At 34.1% G+C, this 16,076-nt stretch overlaps 1 protein-coding gene across 1 annotated transcript in view; it reads left to right on the forward strand.

The window, feature by feature from the left end:
- PIK3C2G (phosphatidylinositol-4-phosphate 3-kinase catalytic subunit type 2 gamma) overlaps positions 1-16,076 on the forward strand; it is a 364,772-nt gene that overhangs the window by 283,903 nt on the left and 64,793 nt on the right. Inside the window, exons 27-29 of the mRNA XM_044227234.1 lie at positions 11,096-11,285; positions 11,789-11,910; positions 15,727-15,835. Coding sequence (XP_044083169.1) covers positions 11,096-11,285; positions 11,789-11,910; positions 15,727-15,835 — 421 coding nt within the window. The remainder of the gene's footprint in view (positions 1-11,095; positions 11,286-11,788; positions 11,911-15,726; positions 15,836-16,076) is intronic.

The raw sequence follows: 16,076 nt of genomic DNA on the forward strand, positions 1-16,076 counted from the left end.
TTTTTTCATAGTATCTATTTTATTTAAAAAGTTAGAACATGATGTTGGCTAACTGAATATTAAAAAAAAAGTTAGAACATGAAGCTTAAATTTTTGTGTCCGCACGTGTATATACATGTGCAGCCAAGGCCATCATCTCTTTTTCATGTCAGACAATCTTGAATTTTTAAAAATAAAAATGCACAGAGAGGAACTTTTTTTTATTATATGTCAAGGTTGCATCAGCAATGACTATTCACTGAATTCACTTCATAATGGTATTGGGTTTTTGGTTAAAAAATATGGGTTTGAATACTTATTGTTCCAGTATAAGCTTAGAACAAAGTAGGAATTACCTTGGTAGCACACTTTACAGGCTTAAGTATGAGAAAGTGTTGGGCAGATATTTCAGAGATTACAGATTCAACATTGAACTATTATTTTTCTTCATGGAATAAAAGAAATTGTGACAAAGTTATATTAAGTCATTGTTCCCTCTGAATAGTAAAAATGACTCACAAAGCTGGACACTCCATCACTAACTCTAATATAAAAAGAAAAAAAAAAGTAGTGTGTTTATCACACATGCCAAAATCAATACAACAAAAATGAAGTTTGGAGGTTAGATGAAGAAATTCGTTCATGGGGAGTGTGAGTCACTTGAAACTCTTCTATATATATGATAAAATTACAGAGTCAGTGGTAAAATAAGAATGTTCTTATGCAAATTCCTTCACAGATAAAGTCTTTTGAGAAATACTTCCCTCAGACTATTAAAGAGACTGACGAGTAAACCAGGTATTCTATCAAACCACAAAATGTTATAAACAACTTCAGCGATAGAAATAATGCTCTTGAAATTTCCATCCTGTTGCCTCAGAAACTTTCTCAACTGCCGTTCCACCTCTCCTCAGTGGTTATTCTGATGTGACTTACAAAGCAGTGAAAAATTTTTGCCCCTTACAATCACATATTAATATAAATGCGAGTTCAAAAAATATTACAACATTTAATCTGAGGAAGAAAAAAAAAAAAACACTACTGTTCTCTGTCTGTATGTTGAACCTGATGTGGAAGATCAGACCTCCTGGATTCAAACCAGTTTTCGAAGACTGATAAACTCAATTGCTCATTCACACATACACATAGCTAGGAAACCTGTTAGTAGCAGTTGCTTCTAATGTTAAGCAATTTAAAATACTGATGTCATATGAAAAGGTGAATATGTTATGAAGCAGAATAAATTTTATACACATTTTTAAGATAGGATCCAAGGCTTAAGATTTTGTGGTTACTGTATAACCCTTTGGACTATGTTCCCTGACTATAAAAAATACTGTTAAATGTTTTCCTAAGGGTTGTTTTTATTTATTTTAGTGCCTTTATTCCTCCTAAGAATTGCATGCTAAATCTATTTGTTGGCTAAGTCAAAGTTGAAAGACTATTTGTTATAAATAATCTACAATGAGAGCAAAGAGTTGGGAATCAGATAAAAATGAGCTGAAATTCTCGGTTACTACCTCTCAATGTCACTTTTGGTATTCAATTAACCTTTTTTGTTTTTTGTTTTTTTTAAATCAATTGCTGAAACAATTCTTTGCTTTCCTATAAAGATGAAAAGATTAACATAAGGCGTTCAGTGCAGTCCTTGCCAAAGGATATATACTCCCTGAGGGCAGAAATCTGATTTCTGTCTACCTCTATGTTCCAGCACATAGAACAGTGCCTGGCAGGGAGTTAGAATGTTTATCAGGATGATCTGGAGGTTTTCTCTAAGAAATTTAAGATCTGGGTCCTTCCAACTGCTGCTCTGAACCTGTAATATGAGGATACTCCAAAATGTAACCCTGCTGATGCTGCCATTAAACAAAATAAATCACAGGACTACCATCTGCATAAATCAGACCCTTGCAGAGGCCTGAAACCTACTACTCTCAGTCCCCAGTCCCAAACTGGGTCATATTTAACAGCGCTGTTTTATCTGACCTGTTAAATCTGTCACCCATGAGATAGGAGACCGATTTAGGTCAAAGTCTACCCGAAACTATAGGCTTATCATAAAAGTTCATCCTTCACCTCGACTGTTGGACAATATAAAAGTAAGGCATGGACATAGCTGAGATTTTGTGAAGGTTAGTACATCAGAACTTAAGCCTTGGGGTTCACAGCTGATCTTCATGAGAAGTGAGTACATGCTGTCACCCTGGAGTTTCCACTTCAACACATGAAATATGTTCAGTAAATATTCGTTAAATGAATGAATGAATGGGTGAGTATCCATAAATCATGATTAACATTGTATTCATGCTACTATTATTATCTTCATTCTTTAAACTATTGAGTAAAGAAATTAAAAAAAAAAAAAGAAATTGATGTTTTATACTACACAATAAACCCATAAATTCATAAAGTCAAAGAGTATCTTTAGAAACATGAACACTGTGGAAATGAATAATGATCAGAGTCATATTTTAACTTTCTTAGCAAATTTTGGCTTAAATCGGTGTATATTAATGGAAAATTTGGGAATTTATTTTAAAGAGTCTAATACCAGAACAAGATAAATGGGTTTGAAGCTTTATAAAATTGAGGAGAAAATTATGAAACATTACTGAACTACATTGTTAACACTGAGGACATGGCAGATCAGTCTTTAAAAAGGCATTGCATGATAACTTTGATAAATGCCAACCCAGAGAAGTACTATTTAATTATATTCAACAACCATTCCTCTGAGAAAATTTTAGTTAGCTCAAATAGAAGGAAACTTAGATAAACATCATACTTTTAAAAGTGGAAGATTAGGGGCGCCTGGGTGGCTCAATGGGTTAAAACCTCTGCCTTCAGCTCGGGTCATGATCCCAGGGTCCTGAGATTTAGCCCCGCATCGGGCTCTCTTCTCAGGCTGGGAGCCTGCTTCCTCCTCTCTCTCTGCCTGCCTCTCTGCCTACTTGTGATCTCTGTCTGTCAAATAAATAAATAAATAACTTAAAAAAAAAAAAGTGGAAGATTATAAACATTCCCAGTAATGTCAGGAAAAAAGATAATAATGCCTTTATATTGATAAGTAAACCCCTATGTTTAAGTTTTATTATATTGTTATTTTCCATTTGAATAAGACAACAAATAAAATAATCCTAGAGAATTAAAAAAATGGAATAAAAAGAATTCAGTAAAGTAAGTAGTTACAAGGTAAAAAGTCAAGACTCTGTAGTAAAAAAGATTAAAGGGGAAATTTTATATGATTACCTCAAAAGATATGGAAAAGTTGTAGTTTTTTCTCAAAATAAATAATAGTTTATATTATATTATATACAATAATATATAATATATGTAATAGTTTATATTAAATAATAGAAAAATAGTAGTTTGTTTCTCAAAAACTCCAGAAATAGAAAAGAATGTCCTTAGCTAAAACTGAACAGAAAACATTATACTTAACGGCAAAGCATTAAAAACTTCTTTGTAATCAGGAGCAAAAAAAAATTGCTTGCTATCACCCCTTTGCTTTAACATTGATCTTAGCACTGCAAAGGTAACAAAAATGCTATCATTTTTGCAGACTGCATAACTGTCCATACAAATTTCAAAAGATTATACGGAATTATTGTTAAAATCAATAAGAGTTTGAAATACTTACATTTTATCAAATATTAGTTAAAATTTAGGAAAAGATAACATTTACAATTTGCCATTGACATAAATGTTTTTAATTGGAGAATAAATCTAACAAAAGATATGCAAAACTTTCACAGGGAAATAAATTTAAACTTGTAAAGAGAGATGTAAAACAAGACTTAACTAGATGAAGAAATCAACCATACTTACTGGGTACATGTCTTAAGATTGTAAAGATGTTAAATCTCTCCAAATTGATTTATACTTTCAATGCAATACCACTTAAAACCCTACACATTTATTTTTTGTATGGGTGAGCTTGATAAGCTGATTCTATAGAAGAATATATTTGCAAATGGCATAGCAGATAAATGGTTAGATCTATAAAGAACTTATCTATAAAGAACTTATCAAACTCAACACCCCAAAAAATAAATAATCCAGTTAAGAAATGAGCAGAAGACATGAATAGACACTTTTCCAAAGCAAACATCCAAATGGCTAACAGACACATGAAAGCATGTGCTCAGTATTACTCATCATCAGGGAAATACAAATCAAAACCACAAGATAACCACCTCACACCTGTCAGAATGTCAGGAAACAACAGATGTTGGTGAGGATGCAGAGAAAGGAGAATACTCCCGCACTGTTGGTGGGAATGCAAACTGGTGCAGCCACTCTGGAAGACAGTATGGAGGTTCCTCAAAAAGTTAAAAATAGGGTGCCTGGGTGGCTCAGTTGGTTAAGCAACCGCCTTCAGCTCAGGTCATGATCCTGGAGTTCCGGAATTGAGTCCCACAAAGGGCTTCCTGCTTGGCGGAGAGTCTGCTTCTCCCTCTGACCTCTCCTCTCTCATGCTCTCTCTCTTTCTCTCATTATCTCTCTCTTTCTTTCTCTCTCTCTTAAATAAGACCTTTAAAAATAAATAAATAGATAAAATAAGATTTTTTTAAAAAAATTAAGGGGCACCTGGGTGGCTCAGTGGGTTAATGCCTCTGCCTTTGGCTTGGGCCATGATCCCAGGATCCTGGGATTGAGCCCCGCATTGGGCTCTCTGCTTGGCTGGGAGCTTCCTTCCCCCCCACCCCCGCTGCCTCTCTGCCTACTTGTGATCTCTGTCTGTCAAGTAAATAAATAAAATCTTTTTAAAAAGAAAATAAATTTTAAAAAATAAAAAACAATAAGAAAAAGTTAAAAATAGAACAAACTTATAACCCAGCAATCGGACTACCAAGTATTAATCCAAAGGATAAAAAAATGCTAATTCAAAGTGGCACAGGCACCCCATTGTTTATATCAGCACTATTAACAAAACCCAAATTATAGAAAGAGCCCAAATGTACATGAATGGATAAAGAAGATGTGGCATGTATATATATGTGTATACATATATATGTATATATATTCAAAAAGAATGAAATCTTGCCATTTGGCACAATGTAGATGGAACTAGAGTGTATTATGCTAAACAAAATAGGTCAGAAAGACAAATATATGATTTTAATCATGTGGACTTTAAGAAACAAAACAGATGACCATAGGGGAAGGGAAGGAAAAATAAAATAAAGTAAAAACAAAGATGGAGGCAAACCATAAGAGACACTTAGGAAACAAACAGACTAGCTAGAGAGGTGTTGGGTAAGGATATGGGCTAAATGGGGAATGAGCATTAAGGAGGGCGTTGGTTGGGAGCATTTGAAGAGTACTGGAGGTTATATGTAAGTGATGAATCACTAAATTCCACTCCTGACACCAACACCACACTATATGCTAACTAATTTGAATTTAAATAAAATAATAAAAGTAGAATATATTTGGGAGATTAGAGGGCCTAAAATAGTGAAAAAAATACCTAAAGAAGAAAAAGATAAAAGAGCTTGTGGATTTCAAGACTTATTATAAGTTCCAATCTTTGAGTAAGTGTAGTGTTGACACAGAAATGGACAAATGACAAGTGAAACACAATGAAGAGGCCAGAAGCAGGCTTAGGCATATACAGAGAGGCTTAGTATTGGACAAAATTGAATCCGCAAGGAAAAAATAGTCTTTGTGATAAAAAAATTGGTTAGATGTATGACTGTACATCTATACTTTCAGATATTGTGTGGTCACTTCAAAAATAGGTCTAAGTCTGTGTTCTGAATTAGAAAGATTGTTCATTCAACGGATATTTGGGGGCCACTTACTATGTACCATTTACTATAAAACTTTTCTTCCTGGGTGCCTGGGTGGCTCAGTGGGTTAAGCCGCTGCCTTTGGCTCAGGTCATGGTCTCGGGGTCCTGGGATTGAGTCCCGCATCGGGCTCTCTGCTCAGCAGGGAGCCTGCTTCCTTCTCTCTCTCTCTGCCTGCCTCTCCGTCTACTTGTGATTTCTCTCTGTCAAATAAATAAATAAAATCTTTAAAAACAAAACAAAAAAAAATTTTTTTCTTCCAAAATGTATTGCTAAGTTAAAATAGCAGATTAAAACACTATAAATTGTGATTTTTGACTCCTGTCTTTTTTACTTCTATCTCACACAACATCACAGTACTTACAAAATGGTGCTCTTTTTGTCTGATTCCATTCTTCCTTTCCTCACTGTGTCAGCCGTTCTTTGCCATTTGCCAAATGCCAGTCACCCATGTACCTCCGAGTTTCTAGACCAGCTGTGGTTTCTGCTTCGAATGTCCTCCATCAGAAATCCCCATGGCCTACAAGTTTGACAAATCAAGGTCTGCATCCAATCATTCAACTCTCTTTTCAATGAGATGACCCATTGCAACACCATTACCTACCTTTTGTTCCCTCTCTACAATTTCTATCTTAGTGTTCTTTATAGCATATATTACTTTCTCAAATCCTTTATTTTTAAGTGTTTATCTCACTATTGTCTGAATTTCACATTATATAAACTCTATAAAGGGAGAAATTTCTGTTACTCTTTGCTATATCCCAATACTAGAAAGGCCCCTGGCATGTAGTAGGAGTAAAGATACTGTATATATATGTCCCTATCTATTTGTTTGCACAAAAGTAAAATAAAACTAAAAAAAAAAAATAATATCAAATTGAAAAAAAAAATCAAATTGTTTCTAGTGGTTATTTCTAAGGGAGAGTGGTACTGGAGGAAGGATGAAGGGAACCTTTCCCATTTTACTTCATATTTTACTGTGTTGCTTGAATTATATTTTATAAGAAGTCAAGATTTTTTAGTGTTCCTGAATCTCTTCCAAGTAAAAAAGACATATCAAATAGGTTAACAAAACTCAAAAACTATGGGCAATATCTACAACAAAACTATGCAAGAAAATATTCCCAAGAACCTTAAAATATAAGCAGGTAGGACAAACCATTCAGTTACAAGATCTGTGTATCAGCATGTCCTGGGAAGAAGCTAAAGAAGCAATGGATCATCTGACTGACCTGAGAATAGGATCCAAAGACCCCACAGGTACTCACTGGAAAGCTGAGCAGACCAATCTCATAATAGCAGCTAAAACTGGGAAACATTTTTATACATTCCAGTTCACTGGGATGGGCAAGGGTTTCTGTGGCAGATCTGAAAATGTCAGAGCACTTTCTGAGCTTTCAAAGGTAACTGGAGCTTCCTTTCAGGAAAAAATCCTACACTAAAGAGAAACTGCTAGGTGTATATTCCAAGATGAGACGAGAAAGACCATAGGAAAAAAGGAAAACCAAAGTCTAGAAAAAATTGGGGGCGAGGGGCTGAGGAAAAGAACCATATCTCAGAAAATATGAAATGACATTTTTTTATCACTGTGTTATAACAACAGAAAAGGGAGCTTCAGACCCTCAAAGACCTTCTACTCCTTACTGAAATTTCAGGAGTGCAAATTTCATATTAAAATAACCAAGCAAATGGATCATGTTTGACTGTCATACAAAATTACAATGAGAAATAAAGAAATAAGATGTAAAACAAAATCCCTACGATGAAGTATGTCAGAAAGACATTCCCTCCAAAGGAAGAAATTGTATCTTTATATTTCAAGTTGAGATAAAAGAAATCAAGACAACAATAAAGACCTGAAAGAAAAATATATATCACAATTAGAAAAACTCAGACATGAGGTGATAGAACCCAAGAAAGAAAGAAACGTAAAAGAAAACATAATTCTTTAAATTTCATTTTTCTGCTTTTATTTAATACCAGTTAGTAAAATACATGTAATAATAGTTGCAGGTCATACAGTGTAATGTTAGTTAATTTATAGTGAATCAACACGTCCATACGATACCTGGTGCCCATCACAAGTACACACCTTAATCTGCATCACTTATTTAACCCATCCCCCCCATCCACCTCCCTTCTGGTAACTGTCAGATTGTTCTCTATAGTTAAGACTGTTTCTTGGAATGCCTCTCTCTCTCTTTTCCCCTTTGCTTGTTTCTTAAATTCTACATATGAGTGAAATCATATGGCATTTATCATTCTCTGACTGACTTATTTTTCCTAACTTAATAGTTTCTAGCTCCATCTGTCATTGCAATTGACAAGATTTCATTCTTTTTTAATGACTGAATAATACTCTGTTTTATATACCACATTCATCAGTCAATGGACATTTGGGCTCTTTCCATAATTCGGTTATTGTAGATAATGTTGCCATAAACACTGAGATGCATGTATCATTTTCAGTTAGTATTTTTGTATTCTTTGAGTAAATACCCAGTAGTATAATTTCTGGGCCATAGGGTAGTTCTATTTTTAACTTTTTAAAGAGCCTCCATACCGTTTTCCACAGTGGCTGCACCAGCTTGCATTCCTACCAACAGTGCAAGAGAATTCCCCTTTCTCCACACCCTCCCTAATGCCTGTTGTTCCTTGTGTTGTTGATTTTAGACATTCTGACAGATGGGAGGTGATATTTCTCTCTAATTTTGGTTTGCATTTCCCTAGTGATGAGTGATGTTGAGCATCTTTCCATGTGTCTATTGGCCAAATGTACGCATTCTTTGAAAAGTGTCTCTTCGTGTCTTCTGTCCATTTTTAAACCAGGTTATTTGGGTTTTGGGTGTTGAGTTTTATAAGCTCTTTATACAGTTTTGGATACTAACCCTTTATTAGATATGTCATTTTCAAATATTTTCTTCCATTTCATAGGTTGCCTTATACTTTTAGTGATTATTTGCTTCACTGCGTAGAAGATTTTTATTTTGATGAAGTCCAAATAGTTTATTTTTGCTTTTGTTTCCCTCACCTCAAGAGACAGATTTAGAAAGAAGTTGCCATAGCCAGTGTCAGAGAAGTTACTGCCTGTGTTTTTTTCCAGAATTTTTATGGTGTCAGGTCTCACATTTAGGCCTTTGATCCATTTTGAGTTTATTTTTGTGTATAGTTTAAGAAAGTGGTCCAGTTTCATTCTTTGCATGTTGCTGTCCAGTCTTCCCAACACCCATGCGTTGAAGAGACTTTTTCCCTTTGGATATTCTTTCCTGCTTTGTCAAAGGTTAATTGGCCATATAGTTGTGGGTTCATTTCTGGGAAAAGAAAACAATTTTAAAAGCAAACCAGAAGGAACACAGAACAAACATGACAATATAACAGATGCCTCCAGAGAAAAAGAGGAACAAAAGGAGGACTTTTAAATAAAAGCAATGAAAAGCCAGCATATATATACATAATGAAATTTCCTGAAAAAGAAAACCGAAGTAATATATTAAAATGGCATCACAACTAAATTATTTATTTAGTATATTTTTTAAATTTATTTACTTATTTTAGAGAGACAGAGATAGTACAGGGTTGGGAGGGGACAGAGGGAGAGGGAGGAAGAAAATCTCAAGCAGGCTCCATGCTGCCCAAAGCAGGGCTTGACCTTAGGACCCTGAGATCACGACCTGAGCCAAAATTAAGACTCAGATGTTTAACTGACAGAGCCACCCAGATGGCCCTTTATTTAGTACTTTAATAAATACTAGGATCATAATTACATTTTCTGAAGTCAAAAGGCTTGAAATTACATTAAAACACATTGAATATTTGGCAAAATTACCTAGAATAACCAACATGAAACATATTTTAGAAACCTATTGGACTTTGAAGAAAAAGAAACTTTCTTCAAGCATCCAGGTAAAAAGACCAAATTATTTATAAGAGAAAAAAGTTCAGTATGATATCAGTTTGGGATACTAATTCCTTTTTTTTTTTTTTTTTTAAGATTTTGTTTATTTGTTATCTGGGATTCCAGGATCATGATCTGAGCCGAAGACAGTTGCTTAACCAACTGAGCCACCCAGGCGCCCTGGGATACTAATTCTTTATTCCAAAAGAAAACGGAATGATGTTTTAATGGCACTCAAAAAAGGAAATGTAAGGGCTGCCTGGGTAGTTCAGCCAGTTAAACATCTGCCCTCAGATCAGGTCATGGTCTCAGGGTCCTGGGACAGAGACCCATGTCAGGCTCCCTGCTCAGCAGGGAGTCTGCTTGTCCCCTCAGTCCCACCTCCCCACCCTTCCCACCTCTGGCCGCTTGTGCTCTCACTCCCAAATAAATAAATAAAATCTTTTTTTAAAGAAAAGAGAGAAATATGAGCCAAGGATGATGTATCAAGCCAAAATGATTTTCAAATCAGTCCATAAACTATTGTCAACATCCAAAATTCAGAATCATATTTCTTTGAGCAATTTCTGAGGAATTTACTAGAGAATGAGCTTCACGTAGTCAAAATGACAAAGATGCAGACATAATGCCTGGTAGAAAATTTAAGATTCAATCTAGAAGAGAGACTATGTAGTATGTATAGTACAGATATTATACAATGTAGATACAATAGGTCTATAAAAAATGGAAGTGGAAAAGGAAGCACATATGAAGAACAGAATAAGGACACCATTTGCTTTATAATATTAACTAGGATCAAAAGGACACTGCAAATCAGATACTGAAGAAGGTACAGAGGAGGTAAAGAATATTATATGAAAACATTTATATCATTAGAACATAATTGCAAACCTCAAATACAAGAAATAAAAAAGACTTTAAAAAGCAGAAACACATCAAAACCAAACCAAAGAAAAATAAAATAAAAAAGCTATAAAAGTTAAACCATATATTTTAAAATATTTCAATATGGGGAAGAGAAGGAATAATATAGAGATTACAAGGATAGGTGCTCAGTTTCTTGGAATATACATTGTTCTATAGTTTTAACTTCTGGAATTCTTTAAATACTTTAAATAATTATAAACTAAAATTCAATTTTAAGTGAGTCATTTCTAAAAATAGAAAACAAGCCTAAAATAAGGTAAAATACAAAATTACAATTAGTTTTCTATTTCACCCCGTGGGTTTCCTTTATATCGGCTAACAATTCAAGATGTGGACTTGGGGTTTCTAAAAATAACGTTTAATAGTTGGGCTCCGAATAAACAGACATGGTTCTTGAGGTTTTCCTCCACTTTTAACAAACACAAAAAAACAAATCTTAAATAAAATGAGTCAACTCAGGGAAATGTTACTCACTATCTTTTCTTTTTCATTTCCTTAGGAAAATAAAGGAAAGTCTGGAGTGCTTCCCTGTTAAGTTAAATAACTTGATCCATACACTTGCACAAATGACAGCCATAAACCCTGCTAAATCTACTTCACCGACTTTGCCCCAGGAATCCTGTATGCTGAATGTAACCAGGTCAATTCAAAGAGCGACAATTTTAGGGTTCAGCAAGAAAACTAGTAATGTAAGTCTCAACTCTGTTATTTTGACTTAAGTATCATTTGACTTCATCTCGGACTTCCCTTCACTATGCTACACATCCTTCCTTATATCATAATTTTTTTTTACTATGCAAATGAAAAATCAGTGACAGTTTGAGCAGAAGTGCCATTAAAAGAGAATGTTCTAAGGAGGAATCATAACAACCAGAGCTATTAGTAGAGAACCATCAAAGAGAACAGTCCCTGCCCTGTGGTAGACTATAAATCAAGAGCTAATTAAAATGCCACATGAAAAAAAAAAAAAAGAGCAGAAATTAGGCAGTCTGTTCCCAGCACATAAGATTATGATATTTTTGTATACTGTATTTATAGGTAATTTTGCCTTTACAAATTGCATCTCTTAGCTCTTGCGATGGCTTTTTGCAGAAAGGTTCTTGCTTTGTTTAGCTCACATGAAACCAGATTTTAAAGTGGATCACAGGTTGATAATGCCACCTTTTGATTTTTGTCTGTTTATTTTCTGCAGCTGTATCTAATCCGGGTGACACACAGTAACAATGAAACAAGCCTGACAGAAAAATCATTTGACCAGTTTTCAAAACTTCACAGCCAACTTCAGAAGCATTTTGCATCATTGACTCTCCCAGAGTAAGGCACTGTCCTCCCCAGTGTTTTGCCTGCAGTACTTGTCCTTGAACATGAGGAAAAATTATGGTTATGGGGTTTTCTATTTGTGAACAGCACAGCATTCTGACTCCAATGCCATTGAACCTATCCCAGCAGAGTCTATATTGCTCCCAGAGTAAAGAACCTTTGTCTCATAAAACAGAACAAGGTTTGCAATTTCTCTGTTTGCTTCAAGCCATTGATTTTGTAGACAGAAAAATCCAGAAGTGATTTAATTTTTCATCAGTTATCAGGAAAATTGTTCTATTTGCCTGTTTTTAATAAAATTGAAATTGAAAATGCGGAACAAAATTGGATATATCTACTCCTTCAACAAATAACTACAGTAAAAAGCGCTGATATATTTATTTCCTTACCAGAAAACAATTCATTAATATCAGTCAGTATATAAGTAAAATTTACTAATACCAACTCACTTTGTTGTGAATTATTAACTTTGACTTGGATTATCTAAATTTAATTTGTTGTTATGTTCATTGTCAATCTCGGAAACCATTGCTTTTGTTCATATTATAATTTAAAAAATACTAAACATAAGCACATTAAGAATATAATTGAAAATTACTTCTGTTCAAACAAACCTGCTAAGATTCATCACTTAGAACTAACCAAATTTAGGTCATAGACTTCATTCAGTGTATACCAAAGGAGTATCTTGACTTTAAAAAAAGATTTAACTTGCCAGAGATTCTCTTGGCACTTAGGATAAATCAAATGTTATTTTGTCTTTATATTGATATTTTTGTTAAGTAAATGGTCCTTTAACAATGTGAATGTCCATATCTGACCTGACATATTTTTTTAATTAACATATTATGTATTAGTTGTTGCAGGGGTGCAGTTCTATGAGTCACTTATCATAGCACAGACCCTCCCCAATGTCCATTACCCAACCACCCTATCCCTCCCATCCAGTCTCCCCTCCAGCAACCCTCAATTTGTTTCCTGAGATTAAGAGCCTCTTATGGTTTGGCCTGACATACTTTTTACATGTGGATTTTTGCCAGGCTTTCAGGATTTAATCCCTTTCTAAAACATACCTCTAAGCAAAGTTATCAATGGATGGAGAGATACTGTGCAATACTGAAGAGCGAAGTACTTCATGTTTATGAAAAACAGTGCTTGCAGATGTCACAGGAATTTTGAAATACAGACGCTTTAAGCATCAGGAGGTGAACAAATTAAGAGCATGTTCAAGAGACTGAGAGGGAAGGAACGTTATTATGAAAACTTAAAAGCAGCCCCAGCTTTAAGAATTACCAAAAAACATCTGATAGAATAACAGCAAAGGTGCTAGCAAAAAAAAGGGCAAAGTTTGACTGGAAATATCAAATTCAGCATCAGTGGTTGCCATTGTACAATTACTAAATAATAAAATAAATACAATAAAATAAAGCAAATCTACTAATTAGTGATTTTATTGTATTTTTTTTAAAGACTTCATTTATTTATTTGACAGAGATCACAAGTAGGCAGAGAGGCAGGAAGAGAGAGAGGAAAGTAAATAGGCTCCCTGCTGAGCAGAGAGCTGGATGTAGGGCTCTATCCCAGGACCCTGGGATCATGACCTGAGCTGAAGGCAGAGGCTTAACCCACTGAACCACCCAGGTGCCCCTAGTTAGTGATTTTTAAAAAATGTTGGTCAAAAAAAAAAAAAAATGTTGGTCATTGTTAAGTGACTGCCCTTTTTGGTTTCAAAAACTACTCTGTTTTATACTTTTATCTGTGTACTACCTATTAGGATAACTTTTAAGACCTCAAAAGTGTTAATAATCTCTCTCCATATGCCTCTTCTCAATTTTCAGCTTTACTTAGGATTATGCCTTGCTCAACAACTACTGCCTGGTATTTAAATTAATTTTAAACCCATTCCAGCAATGTGTATGTGTGTGCATGTGTGTGGTGGGGTGGGGGGCATATAGTTCCTGTATGCCCTTGACAATATTTGTATGTTGACAATCCCAAAGGAGCTAAGGCTTCCATTGATGCATATAAATGAAGGATGAAAGTAAGATTTCCTCTGACTCCTGAATTTACTCAGAGAAGCCCTGTAAGAATTATGTAAACCTGATCTGAAGAGTATGATCAGAAAGTTAGGGTCATAAAGAATAAAATTTAAATTAGTCATAATATATAATGGTGGTCTTCAAAGAAGACTGTTCATACCTCTGGGTACCTTCCAAGAATACACAGGCATGGAAATCTTCTGTAAAATTAATGGTCTTCTCTAAAATTAACCTGCTTAAAAAGGGTGAACTTCCTTTCCCTTTCTGCTTTCAACACTGCTCTTTTCCCAGCCATCCAGAATCTCCCAACCACCCAGAATTCCTAGAGAGGAAAAAATCTTTGAGAATGAAATAAAAGGCAAACCAAAACATTAGTTCAATACCAATATTGAAAAAAAGGAATTATTCTAATAATCAGATATCAGATTATTCTAATAATCAAATAATAATAATTATTGCAACTCAAGAGTTTCCTAATCTTTGGCCTGAAAAAAATGGAGGGGACATGATGTCATTATCAGATGAAAGATCATGAAAAATCATTCTCACAAAATGATTGCTATATTACATGTGGCATATGACTCAAAAACATTTCAACAATTGAATGACATTACTATGGCTAAATTTCTCAATTCTCTTGTGCTTAATTATATACAAGACTTTTAGTACATACCTCTGTAAAAACATAAACAGAGGAATAGAACTGATGTTGAACTCCATTTTCTTTTAACAATAAGGAAAATTCATCTACAGATATAAAAATTAATATTTAAAACCTGCCCAATCCATCTGTTTATCAGATGCATTTCTGATTTGGTTAATTGTTTATCAATGTTGTAATAATCAACTGCGAATGAAAAATATTAGTACTTTACTTAGAACTGCCTTAGAACTGCAGGAGAACTTTTTCTAAAAATAAAATGTCAATTATTTAAATACACAAACATTATTTTGGTCTTCCTTAACATTTCTAACAAGAAGCAGTGAATGGAATGGCCTGCATTGATACCTGCATACATCTGTGTTTGCTGACAGCCTTTCACTATCCCTCCTGCTTCTTGCCCTAGGAAAATACCTATACCAAAGAAGCAGAAGTGTGAAGGAGGCAGCAAGCAGCAAGACACAGTCAGGGGAAGCTACTGGGTAGTTGCAAAAAAGATGTATTTAGCCAGCAAAATATTTTACCAAATGCTAACCATTAACAGGACATTCCACTTAGTAATTGGTTTTAATCACATCTAACCCATCAAGATGAATCATTGGATACTGCAGAGGGAATTCTGCAAGTTAGACTCTTAAGGAAAATGATACTTTGCCCCAAAAGACTAAGACCAGATGGAAACATATGTCACTTGGTAAATTGTTTAATTTGGTTAGTGTAGAAATATCTCTAGCAAACCCAAAACAAACAATACAATCTGACCTTTCTCAAAAATTATGAATCATTAATTTCTGAAAATATTTATTAAGCCTCCATATATACTTAAAGGACAAAATGTGTGGTCTTCTATAAACACAGAAAGAAAGAACATATATATTAATATGTTAAATTAAATTAAGTTAATATGTTAAATTAAATTAGTATTAATATTAATGAAAGTTAAAATAGCACAAGTGACCACAACCATGTTAATAAAACCCTCAGGGTTAATGATGTGTTTCATTTTATAAAAAAATATTTTCATTGGCCCTTCAGTCTGATGCTATAAATTCATAAACAACCTAAGAAGCAAATTTTCAAACTAATGAAGATAACTTTTTTTTAAAACAGGTTTCCTCATTGGTGGCACTTACCTTTTACAAATTCAGACCACAAAAGATTCAGAGACCTAAATCATTACATGGAACAGATATTAAATGGATCGTATGAAGTTGCAAACGTATGTTACAATTTACCTTTATATTTTTTTATAAAAATTTCCACTATTTTATGTATTATTACTAGAAATCTTTATAAATATACTTAATGATAACATTTTGTACTCATATTCATTCAACAAATGTGCATGCCCAATATGTATAAAATTCCTGAACAGAAAACTGGAACAGCAAAAAAGATATATAGCACCTTGACTTCAAATAATGAAATAATATGCGATTAGTGGGCTATCAAGGCTAGGA

Source organism: Neovison vison, chromosome 12 (assembly GCF_020171115.1).
Source record: "Neovison vison isolate M4711 chromosome 12, ASM_NN_V1, whole genome shotgun sequence".
In the NCBI taxonomy this organism is placed as follows: Eukaryota; Metazoa; Chordata; class Mammalia; order Carnivora; family Mustelidae; genus Neogale; species Neogale vison.